The sequence below is a fragment of the Phoca vitulina genome, unplaced genomic scaffold (genome assembly GCF_004348235.1).
Source record: "Phoca vitulina isolate PV1807 unplaced genomic scaffold, GSC_HSeal_1.0 scaffold19, whole genome shotgun sequence".
NCBI lineage: Eukaryota > Metazoa > Chordata > Mammalia > Carnivora > Phocidae > Phoca > Phoca vitulina.
The window spans coordinates 27434881-27447032 of record NW_022589722.1 but is presented as its reverse complement, the minus strand read 5'-3'; the positions used below and the strand labels follow the sequence as shown (position 1 = coordinate 27447032).

At 58.0% G+C, this 12152-nt stretch overlaps 1 protein-coding gene across 5 annotated transcripts in view; it reads right to left on the bottom strand.

Moving 5' to 3' along the window:
- Positions 1–12152, bottom strand: part of ZC3H7B (zinc finger CCCH-type containing 7B) — a 56347-nt gene that overhangs the window by 14537 nt on the left and 29658 nt on the right. For 3 of the 5 annotated variants that reach the window (XM_032416802.1, XM_032416804.1, XM_032416803.1), the window contains exons 6-13: positions 12053–12133; positions 11175–11231; positions 5730–5772; positions 5020–5213; positions 4352–4673; positions 3292–3380; positions 2367–2466; positions 770–931 (exon numbers count right to left, since the gene is read on the bottom strand). In XM_032416802.1, coding sequence (XP_032272693.1) covers positions 770–931; positions 2367–2466; positions 3292–3380; positions 4352–4673; positions 5020–5213; positions 5730–5772; positions 11175–11231; positions 12053–12133 — 1048 coding nt within the window. The remainder of the gene's footprint in view (positions 1–769; positions 932–2366; positions 2467–3291; positions 3381–4351; positions 4674–5019; positions 5214–5729; positions 5773–11174; positions 11232–12052; positions 12134–12152) is intronic. The other 2 variants (XM_032416805.1, XM_032416807.1) reach the window with 1 other exon arrangement.

Below are 12152 nucleotides of genomic sequence, written 5' to 3'. Positions count from 1 at the left end.
GGGTTCTGGGTATTTGGGGAGTGGTTAGGGCAGACAGGGGACATGTAAGCCTCACAGAATTTGGACTTCATCTACACTGGCCAGGGGAGAGCTGACTGAGGCCTTCAAGCCCAGAAGCCACATGTCCTTAAGATCCTGCTGGGAGGACAGCGAACTGGTCCAGACAGCCTGGGGCTACTGCCATCGGCTGGGTTGGGGGACAAAGGCGGAGCCCTCCGAAGCCTCAATGTCCTAGTCTGGAGTTGTGAGGATGCGTGATGGTGGGGACAGAAGGGCGACACTAACAGCGCTTAACGATATCGTGACTGTAGAGTCATGAAGACTGCTTGCTTGGGGAATCGAAGCTGGCAAGCAAGGTACGCGACAAATGTCCATTAAATACTGGCCACGTCGACGTGAGCCAGAAGTGGGGACAACGATGACACAATAACATTTAAAAGCTAATATTTATCAAGCCCTTTACTATACTATGTACCAGTCCTACGTGCTTTACGTGGATTCTCCCCACACCTTTCCCACAGCCCTTCGGGACCCCCGCGAACCGCCTGACCCTCACGCTCAGCAGGGGCTTTAGCTGGAATGGAACATCCCGAATATCCCCTCCCCGTCTGTGGAGCTGTCAGGACAGGAGCCAGATGCTCATTCTGCTGTGGGATTCATCCTCGAATGTCCACCCTCATCTACCGGTGATGAGGAGCAGAACCACAGCTGAGTGTGAGCCGAGCTAGGCCCTGGCTGCACTGCCCGCCCCCCGCTGTAGCCCACCCACCTTTGCACAGGTAGTAGGAGCCCACAAAGCTGGTCTTGGTGGGCCGGGGCCGGATCCGCTTCCAGGTCTGGTCCTCAGAGCTCCGGAGCCGGCCGAGCAGGATGTCCCTCTTGCACTTGTGCTCGAGGCCCTCACGGTAGGTGTAATCGCCCGCCCTGGGCCCTGTGGGGACACGTGGAGAGAGACAGATTTCAGGTGGAGGACTGAAGGGTGACCGCTGATGGGCCTGAGCAGTGGGCCTTGGACCCCTGCCTAAAAACCTACCTCCGTCAGCTGGGCCTCCCACCAGCTCATACCACACCCTTCCCAGCCAAGTGCTCCCTAGAGACAGGGGGCCCCTCCAAGGACCCCCTTCTAGGCACCTACCCCCCTTCCATCACCACTCTGACTCTCCAGACATTTCAATGTTTCCCTAGAAGGAGTGAGGAAGACAGCGCCTGGCAGAGAGCAGGCCCGCCCCTTTCTTGTCCTGCCTGGAAGGGCGCTGCTCAGATTCACCCTCTCGGCCCTGCTCCTGCCAAGGCTCTGACCCAGGGCCTCCTCCCCGCTGACGATGGGGAAATAGCCCCGTGGGGAGCCCGTGTGACCTGGCTGGGCCAGCACCAGCTGCACAGCAGTTCACGGGGTGTTAGAGGCAGCGGGTGTGTGGACTGGGGAGGCAGTCTGAGGTCCGTGAGGAAGAACTTCATCATGGGCACAGCCATCCAACAGGATGGCGCCCTGCTCCCCGCCCCCACAAGTCCATGGGCGCTCTGGTGGGATGACTCTCAGGGGTGACATGCATGTGGCCGGGGGATGAAGGGGGTGGTCCTGCAGCGTGTGGACAACAACAACTAGACAACCTCTAACGTCCTGTCAACCCTAATACCCCTAAGATGGAGAATTCTTTAGACTGCTAAGATTTTTAACCCTGGCATCCCAAGACAGTATCACACTAAAACTTCAGGGATTCTGGCAAATGAGTCTTAGACTAGAATTCTGAGATTCCAGGGTGCTGAAAACTGTCTCCCAGCTCTGGGCATCATTCTGAACTGCTTCTGTCACATCCCTTGGATTTGGGCGCTGGGAATCTAGGAACTACATTTCCCAGACTCCTTTGCCATCTGGGTTCCAGGCCAGGTTTGCGTTCACCCAGGGAGATGCACTCATGGGAGAAGCGGACTGTGAGGTGGAGGTGGCACGATGTGTGGGCTGCGTTTCCTCTGGCGAATGTGTTCCTGCAGCAGCTGGCTGGACGCCACTCCATGGCTAAGCACCAGCCTCTGGGCTGTGAGCGGCTGTGATACAGGCCGGAGGGTCCAGCAGGCCCGACCCCTGTGTGAGAGGGGTCCCTGGCTTGTGGAAAAGCAGCCTAGAGGCCAGGGGACACTCCCAGCTTCTGCTCCTCTAGCCTCTCTGGCAATTTTGAAAGCCCCAAACCCCCACGTTCTGCACCTTCCCCCAACTCCTCACCTGCTCAAAATACCCGGAGGGGCTCCTGTTTTCCCACACTTATCTCTGACCGGTACATTAGGGTTCTGTTATCCTGGGAGGCTATACTCTTGGATTCCCAGTATCTCTGGGCAGAGGACAGAGGAACATAAAGGCGTGACATTACCTGTTTTGGGGTAGCAGAGCTGGCAGGCCTGCTTGAACTCATGGGTGGCAGCCAAGGGGTTCTTGATGAGCAAGGCGGTGTTGGGCATGGAGGGCTCTGGCTGTGATGGGAGGAGGTTGGCCGTCTTGGGCACTGGACCCTGGCTGGAGCCACCAGAGCCAGCCTGGGCACCAGAGGCTGGGGGGCTCTATGACCCCCCCCCCATTCTACCCAAGAGCAGAACTGTAGCCCAGCACCCTCCCCTTCCTCCTACCCTCCTGGCCAGGGAATTCCTTACAACATGATCCAAGAATCTGTAACACTGGGATTGAACCAGCCTAGTGGGGGTGCATGGCTGACAGTGACCTTGGCCCAGAACCTTCCCTTGAGCAAAAGCCCAACATGAAAGCAGAGAAACAGGAATGGCCCCAATTGGGGCCTATGCACATGTCCTCCCCACTCCCAGCCTCTATCTCCCAAGCTTCCAAGGCATCATCAGCAGATGGGGAAAAAGGCAAGACTCAGAGAGGTTAGGTTACTTCCCCAGGGCCACAAAGCTAGTGTCTAGACTGGAGGCCAGAGTGCAGAGTGCAGAGCGGCAGCCTGCCCAAGGGCTCTCCTAAACTCAGAACCCGGCTGAGTCCTGAGAACAGGGATGTTACTAACCCTGGAGAAGTTGCTTAACCCCTCTGAGCCTCAATGTCCTCTTCTGTCAGACAAGGGTTGGGCCGTGCCCTCAGCTCACCCTCCCAGCACGCGGCTCAGTTTGGAAGGGCTGGGGAGAGACCATCTCTGGCCCATCCACTCTGGGGGGGCCTCTCCTTGGGGGATGCAGCACCTCATCCCATGCAGAAGGCTCACTTCCACTCTGGAGCCCACAACCACTTCCCTTCCACCCCTGAGAGGGCACACGGTACCTAGTCATGGATCTGAGCCAAGTACTCACCGAGGGGGCTGGTTTCTGAGTACCACTTGGGGGACGATGGTCCTGTGAGTTGGTTTCCTCTGGGTAAGAAGACACAGGGGTCACCTGCCCTGCTCGGAAGGGGTGAGAAGTCCTCTGAGGACTTCCTTGTACGCATTTGTAACTTGTAGAAACCACCCAGGCCATACATCCTCTACTGTTCATGCTGATCCCCTGCCTCTACCCTCAAGGCCTCTGCCCAGGGACAGAGCGATGTCCCAGCCTGAGCATGTGCACCCTGTCCTTACACCAGCCGTAGCCCCCACTGTCCCTGGAAGAAAGCCCAAGCTCTCAGTGTGACTCAAAGATCATCTGACACCGGCTTCAGGTCTTCAAGGCCCCCAACCCACCCTCCCCTCTGGCTGATGACTCTGCTCATCGGCCAGTCCCTCTGTCATGCAAGCCTGTGTCATCCTGCTCCCCCCACCAGCAGAGGACCTTCGCCTTTAAGACCTCCCTCAGCCATCAGCTCCTCCAGGAAGTCTCCCTTTGGCTCCAGGGCTGAGTGAAGCACATTGGTGCTCCAGCAGCCTCTCGAATCCCCCTGAGCCATGAGCACCCTGGGCTAGCTAGGTCCAACTGTCTGAAAGCTGGTCCTGCAAGGGCCCTGACAGGTCTGCTTCCTCTCTGGGCCCCTGGTGCCCTGCTCAGGGTGGTGCCGAAGGAGCTTATGGGCTGGCACCCTTTTCCCCAGCCTCAGGATCATCCCCATGGGATCCTACCAGCCTGGCGACCCCAGGGTCCCAAAAGGCTGGGCAGAGAGCACCATACTGCAAGTCCAGAGTTCTGGACTATCCCAGCTCTGCTGTTTGATCTTGAACAAGACACCTAACCCCTCAGGTCTCAGCCCTACACTGTGCTGAGCACTGCAGAAGACACAGTAACTCAGAGGTGGTGGCCCTGGACCACGATGGGGAGAGAGGGCCTGGACCTTGGCTGAATAGAGCTGTAATCCCAACTCCACTCCCCAGAGACTGGAGATGCGGTGGTACTTTGAAAACCCTCAAGGGGGTGGGCGTGAACGTGCCCAACCAGGCCTCACCCACGAAGGAGTTGGGCTTGTCCAGGGCACCACGGGTCGACCCAAAGCTGTCGAGGGCATCCAACCGCGTATCCGAGTATGGCAGCAGGTCGAGGGAGTCCAGTGCCGAGCCTGGGGGGTCGAGGGCATCCAGCACAGAGGCGGCCAGCTTCTTGGAGGGGTCCATGACGAGACCAAAGGAGGCCGGGGGCAGTGGGCTGGAGACGGGGATGGAGCCACCCACTACAGGTGGCAGCAGTGGGGTCCCACCAGGGAACACAGGGATCAGCTGGGGCAACTCGCTGGGCACGCCGCTGCCAGGCAGGCCACCTTGGACCAGAGACTGTGAGGTGGGGAACAGAAGGCGGGGTTGGAGGAGAACTTGATCACCCCGGCCTGGGCAGAGGCAGGTGCTGCAGGCCGCAGGCCAGCCAACCCCTCTGTGCCTCAGCCCTGACCTGTCCTGTGAGCGGAGCCAGGGATCTTCATGGTCCCTCTGGCTGTGCATTCTAGAGCTTCATGTTTGTACCCCAAGCAGGTCCCTTTCCCTCCTTGGGCCTCAGTTTCTCCAACTGTGATATGGAGATGGGACCCTCCCTCCATACCTTGTGGGACAGGAGGATGAACGCGCTGGGGGTCCTGGGTGGGGAAGGGGTTCAGGGGAGCAGAAGGATGGCAACACGGCTCACCAGTGAGTCCAGTAGGGTGTCCAGCTCCGGCCCAAAGACATCCCCGTCAGAGAAGTCGTCCAGGCTCTCAGTGCCAGGGAGGGCCCTGCTGCTGCTGTCCAGGGGGGCCAGCAGGTCCAGAACATGAGGGAACAGGGGCATCGTGGGAGGAGAGGGGAGTGGGGCTGGGGAGCCTCGCAGGTCCACGTAGCAGTCTGTGGATGGGAGAGTGGGATCAGTAGCCACAGGGGGTCCTGCTTGGTGGTGGGGGGAGGTGTTCCGGGGCCCTAAGATCCTCACGCAACACCTTCCCTCCTTTCCCTAGCTCCTGTCAGGAACCCTGTCTGCCCCGCGAGCCTGACTCCATGGCTGGAGGCTCAGTCACAGTGAAGGAAGGTCACTGCAGAGCAGGAGAGGGTCCCTCAGTCCTACGATATCTCTCGAATGGACCTGGCTCAGTGCCTGAACATCTTACCTGGGGAGAAGCAATGCCTTCTCTAAGGGACACTTGTTAAGCCAGTGAGGAAGAGAAGGGGACTCCCAGTTGGGGGAGGTGCTGGCCTGGGGCGGAGGACACGAGATCAGCGCTACCCTACTGTGTGGCTGACCCCCACCTTCTCCTCCCTGAGAGGGAGTCTGGTTTCCTAGGCCCGCTATTTTCTTTCATGCTTCAGGGAGTTCCTAGGGCAGGGAGCCATCTCTGCCCTGTGCCCTCAAATCAGGGACACTACCTGTTTCAATGTCATCTATGGATCCCAATCCATTGGAAGTTCCCTGTGGAGAGGAAGGACACAGATGGTCAGGCAGACACGGGCCAGGAAGGCCATGGTGCCCGCCCCACCCCCACCCCATGACTATTGCTGGAATTAAGCACAGGGCTGGCTGGGCGGGGGCCAGGAGGCAGGGGGAGTGGGGTCAGACAGGCCTCACATCTGCCCCTTGCTGGAGGGGTACCCTGGGAGGAAAGAGATATAACCTCTGAGCCCCAGTTTCCTTACCCATCACAGGATAGGGTCCATACCCTGGGGAGGGTGGCGGGTTTTTACCCAGCCATGCCCTGCATGGATAGTTTGCAGCTCAAAGACAAAAATGCCACTTCCCGAATCACCAGGGTCCCCTCCCCCAATTACAGCCCCAGGCTGAAGGAGCCCAGGTGGGATCCCACTGCCACCCATGGACCTGCTGTTGGAGGGAAAGCTGGGCCGGAGCTTGCTCTGGGGCCTGGCCAAGTTCCTTGTTCTTCCTGGGCGCCCGCTGAGGGCAGCAGGAGGACCAGAGCCTCCCTGCCAGCCATCCCGCCCCGTGGGCCCGCAGTGGTGCTAACAGCAGCGAGATGCATCCGGTGCCCTGCCTCCTGCCAGGCCGGGCCAGCACTCTGCAGCCAATCGAGTTCAGCCCTTGGTCCAGGTGCCCTGCAAGGTGTTGTCCCCCCACCCCGCCCCTGCACAGAGATGTCGGTCCAGGGGTCCAGGGAAGCTGCCACTCCCGGGCCAGAGAGGGGCTGTCTGACTCGGGACTCGGCCCCGACCCCAGCCCCAGGCCTCTGCTCCCAGCCCCACCTGCACGCCCTGGAGCCCGGCCCTGGCGTGGCAAAGACACGCAGCTCAGTGTCTCAGGCGTGTTTGCTGCACAAACCGAGGCTGCCACGCTGGGTCAGAGCTGCTGCTCTCATGGAGAGCATACAGAGCGCGGGAGGAGGGAAAGAGGTGTCAGGTGGACAACGCTAGGGACAGCTGTGCACCTCCCTGCCCAGTGTGTCCGCGGCTCTCCAGGCCCCCTGCCCGCCACCCAGCTCCAGCCCATCTTGCTAGGCTCGTCTGTCCCTGCCTTTCACTGCTAGGGGCACTCACGTGGCAACAAGGTTGATGGAGCTCCCCCTCTCTGACGGGCCTCGTACCCGCGGCTTTCATAGAGGACCCGCTGTTCCCCTACAGCCACCACCACATGGCGGGGCCCAGCGGCTCCCCAAGAGGTGGAGTGGCTGCCTCAGATAAGGGTGCACGTGAGACCTGAGCCAGAACCCATGCCCGGCTCCAGAGCCCAGGCTCTTCCAAACCCCCACGGGGAGAACCAGTCTTGTGGTCCAGGGTACACGTTCCCCTCTCCTGCCTCTCGGCCTGTGCTCAGTGCTCAAGCCTGTTCCTCTGGCTGTGAGTTCTGCCCCTTCCTCTCTACCTGCCTGAATCCTGCCACGCAGGCTCTGTTAAGTCCTCTCCAAACAAGGCCGCCTCAGGTTCTATCTGTCCCTAAAACTCACTGCCTTCCTCCTGTCTTGCCCCTCACGCTGCCAAGCTCAGGCGCGGACACCATGCCTGCCCGTCTCATCTCCAAGTCCCACGAAGCTCCCCGTGGGGTGCAGCTCATGAGTCTCCACGACCAGGCACACATGTGGAATGACCGGCTGGCTGAACCGCCGGGACCCCGGTGCTGGAGAGTCTTGCAGGGGATGCTTGTGGCCAGGCTCATGCACGATGTCTGTGGAAACCTCCTGGGGCAGGGGATCTGGCTGGCACGCTCCCCCCCGCCCCACTCCGTGTATCCTGGAGGCTCCCCAATCCCTGACCCCGAGGAAAGACTTGTGGGCTGGGCTGGAACGGGATGGGGAGGGGCCCCACCCCCGCCGGGGGCGCCAGGCTGCTGGCCTCCCAGGCCTGCCTTCATGTCATCCACACAAGCACCCTGGGAACTGAGCACAATCTTCTGTTTTACAGAGGGGAACCCAAAGCTCAGAGACAAGTCCTTTCCTCTAGGTCATGCCACCAGTGAGCAGAGACCTGACCTATCTGACTCCAAAGGGGTGCCATGTGGAGGCCCAGAACAGAGGAACCCATGGTCCTGCTCTCAGAGGAGCTTGCCACGGAGCCCGGGAGAAATGCACGCACACTTTGTCTGGTGCATGGGTAGGAGGTGAGGATGGAGAGGGACGTTGGAACTAGACTGTTGGGGAGCCTAAATGCCAGGCAAGAGTATCCGGAGTTGATTCCTTTTAAACAGACACTTTAATTAATAACCACTGAGGGTCGGGGCGCCTGGGTGGCTCAGTTGGTTAAGCGGCTGCCTTCGGCTCAGGTCATGATCCTGGGGTCCTGGGATCAAGCCCCACGTCTGGCTCTGCTCAGCAGAGAGCCTGCCTCTCCCTCTCCCTCTGCCTGCCACTCTGCCTACTTGTGATCTCTCTTTCTCTGTCAAATAAATAAATAAAATCTTTAAAAAAAAAAAAAAAAAACCACTGAGGGTCTCTATGCTGGGGAGAGACCCAGAGGCCTGCCAGAGTTCACCTTGAGGGTACAGGAAGGGGAGGCTAGCCCAAGTGGGATGTGGCTTTAACCAGGGCAGTCACTGCGGGAAGGGAAGGAAGAAGCAGGGACATACCATCACGTACCCAGCCAAGGTCACCCCAGCATAGTCCTATAAGGCACAATCATGACAGTTTCTTCAGCTCCAGGAATGAGGCAGGAGCCCTTGATATCCAAGAACTCTGAGTAAGATCTGCCTGAATAACTCCCTGCCTCCCTATCACCTCTGGCAAGAGGGAAGAGGAGCCCTGCACCCTGGCCTCTAGCTACCCTGGCCTCCTGGCTGTTCTCCCCACACACTGGGCACACCCCTGCCTCAGGGCCTTTGCACTGGCCATTCCCTCTGCCTGCTCCCCTAGACCTCCTCAAGGCACATCCCTCATCTTCAGGTCTTTGCTCCAGTGTCTCCTTCTCCTTGAGGCCTTCCCTGCTCACTGTTTAAAACTGCAACCCCTCCCAATTACCCCAGCATTCCCCAGCCCGCGTCTCCAAGGCACTGATCACTTTTTGTTTGTTGTCTCCTCCAGTTAGCTGTAAGTTCTATGAGGGTGGGGCTCCTTGGCTATTTCTCCCTCTGCTGTATATCCAGTGCCTTGATCGACTCTATGCTGGGCACATAGGAGCCCTCAATAAATCTCTTCTGAATTAATGAACAGACTCAATACTCTTCCCCTTCAAAGCCTTCTCAACACTCCTATGATGAAGACTCATCTCCTCCCCAGGGGCAAGGTGGTCTGGCTTCTATCTACTGTCCCAGCCCCACTAGGGCCCTGCCTCCCCTCCACTTGGTCCCTCCCATTCTCTGAGGTCCTCCTAGCCTCAGGGCCTTTGCACATACCATCCCCTGTCTGAAATGCAGCTTTACCAGCACACCATGCCCCTGCCTACTCCTCAACCTTCAGGTCTCATTTGAAAGTTTGCTGATGCCCAATCTAAATCAGGCCTCCCTATTCCAGTGGCCCGTGGCTACCCACACTTTGCCTTTACAGCTCTCATGATGGTTTGTAACCAGAAATTATCAGGCTAGTATCCGTTCACCCTGGACTGTGAGCTCTTTGAGGGCAGGACCCACGAATGTTTTGTTTACCACGTACCTAGCCCCAGGCTCAGTGAACTCAGACAAATCATCTAACTTGTCTGGCCTTGCTTTCTTCTTTGTAATAGGGGTATGTAGTACCTCCCTTGAGGCATTGTGAAATTATTTGCAATTCTTCAGTCATTCATTCACTGTTATGGTCTGAATATTTGTTAAACGTTCAACGTATGTCAAATTCACACGTTGAAATCCTACCCCCCAAGGTGATAGTATTAGAAGGTGTGGCCTTCGGGAGGTGATTAGGTCATGAGGGTGAAGCCCTCACGAACGGGATTAGTGCCCTTTTTATAAAAGAGACACTAGAGAGCTCCCTTACCCCTTCCGCCATGTGAGGTTATAGCTAGAAAGTGCCATCTGTGAACCAGGAAGCGGGTCCTCAACAGATACCGAATTGGCCAGCCCCTTGATCTTGGACTTCCCAGTCTCTAGAACTGTGAGAAATGAATTTCTGTTGTTTATAAGTCGCCCAGTCCATGGCATTTTGTTATAGCAAAATGTCATAATTTTTTTTTTTTGAGCATCCAGTATGTGCCAGGCCCCAAGATTTCCGGTTACAATCCATGAGGAATGCTATACGGGCAGATGTGGATCTGGCACCCGGAAGTCCCCCAGGCCAAGGATGTGCCTGCCTGACTCAGCTACGCCCCAGCACCCAGCCCAGGGCCAAGAAAGGGTTCTCTGGGAGTTTGCTGAGTGAATGAATGAAAGCCTTGTAACACTCGGAAGGCAGCCAGGCCTGCTGCTGCCTGGCTGTGTGATGTCCGCCAAGTCCCCTCCTCGCTCTGTGCCTCAGTCTCCCCTTATATACAACAAAGAGGCAGGACCCCAGCCTCCATCAGTGCTCCCAGAGCCTGTCCCTTGTCTTCCAAAAAGCCTCAAAGTCCACCTGAGCATGCGTGGTGAGCAGTGGGAGAGTCCAGTGTGCGTACTGGGTCCTGCCGCCACCCCTAGGATGAGCCAGGGTTGTACAAGGGTCTTGGCCCGGGAGGCAGGGGACATCCAAAACCTAGGATAATGCTGAAGTACCAGCAGTTACTGCTCCTCATGGCTCCCGCAGGTGCCACACTTCTCAGGGTATGCTCCCTTGTTCTGGCCGAGGGACAGAACACCTTCATTTCACAGGTTCGAAATCTGAGGCTCAGAGGTAAAGATTCTGCTCAAGAACAGCCCGCACAGAGGCAGGCTGGGCTCTTCTCTATGGGATCCCAGGTATGAGCTCTGCCCCCCACTTCTGTGCATCTCCCCAGCAGTCACTTGGGCAGGGGTACCAGGAAGGGCCTCAGTGGGGGTGTGCGCTTTAGCTGGGTCTTGAAAATGGAAAGGCAGAGAAAGTAGGGTAGGCTGGAGGGAGGACATTAGAGACCTGGAGGCCTAGATGCAGAAAGCCCACCGGGGAGGAAAGCAACGGCGGCAGGAAGGATGGGGGTGAGGAAGCAGGAAGGTCAAGGGGACTGGGCCACCTGCCCGCCAACAGCGGCCACAGCCTATCCCCACACTTTGCCCCTGTGGTCCCAGGAGGCCCCTCTTAAGAGGTGGAGGTGCTGTGCATCCCAGAGCTATCCTTGAGTCTGGCCCAGGCCCAGGTGGTCAGTCACCCCCTCTTCCCAGGGCAGATGCCTGGCTCACAGCAGTGCGGACTAGGACGGGTTGAGCCCAACCCTTCAGTCTGATGGCCCTGGACCCCCTGCTGGGGTCATTATGCCCCACAGAGTGAATCCAAAGCTCTCATGACAAGTTGGTCCTGGAGGCAGGGAGGGGGCTTGAGGTCCTGGCCCCCATCCTACCTGATCTGCCACGCCAGCCGCAGTGCCATTACTGAGCAGAGAAAATGTTTCCAATTCCTGCAGAGGTTAGAGAAGTGGGAAGGGATGAAGATTCTAGAAAGATGCTCCGGGTCCCATCAGCCAGGGCAGCAGAGGGGCCCCAACCCAGGCAGCTGGGGTCTGTAGTACCCTAAGGCTCCCTGCCCCTAGGCCTGCCCGAAGTGACCTGCCCTGTCTCTGGGTCAGATTCAGGCATTTTCTTCCTGTAACTGGGACCCGGGCAGAGGACTTCCACATACAAGCTCCTACTGCGTGCCAGGCACCACATCAAACATCCTTTCATTTTGATCCTCCCACGAGCCCCCTGCGGTGGGCATAATTATCCGGATGTTCCAGATGTAGAAACGCCAGGGGAGAGAGAACTAAGTTGCTCAAGGTCACAGCTGACTCTAGAGCCATACCCTCTCCCCCATGCAGCTTTCTGACACAAAAGAGGCGCCAAATGAATAAATGTGGGTCTGAAAGAGCCACACAGATGCCAACGTCTCCAATATGCACCCTACAGAGGTTATTTGAGAACATAAGACCGAAGGGCACCAGGGTCAAGTCAGGCCATCTCTGGGGCGTTTAAGCTGGCCAGGGCATGGGAGGGAACAGGTTTTAGCAGCTAGTGTCTAAGGTGAACTGCAAACTCTGGCTGTTCCTTCCTTTTCCAAAAGGTTCTGGAAGTCGGTCCAGGGCTTCCAGCCAACACAGATAGAAGATCACCTGTTATCATTGCCCTCGGTCCTGACCCAGCCCTGGCCACCCTCACCCACTTCTGCCCGAAGGTGCCTGGTCCCCCTTCAGACCTCCCCATCTCCACCCCCGCCCACCCTCAGCGCCCAGAGCCCACCTACCTGGGGCCTCTTATATGCTTTCCGAACCCGAAGTCCAAGCTTCTGAGCCAGCTCCTGCCCAAGCTGAGTTACGCTTTCATCCTGGAAACGGCAAGACACG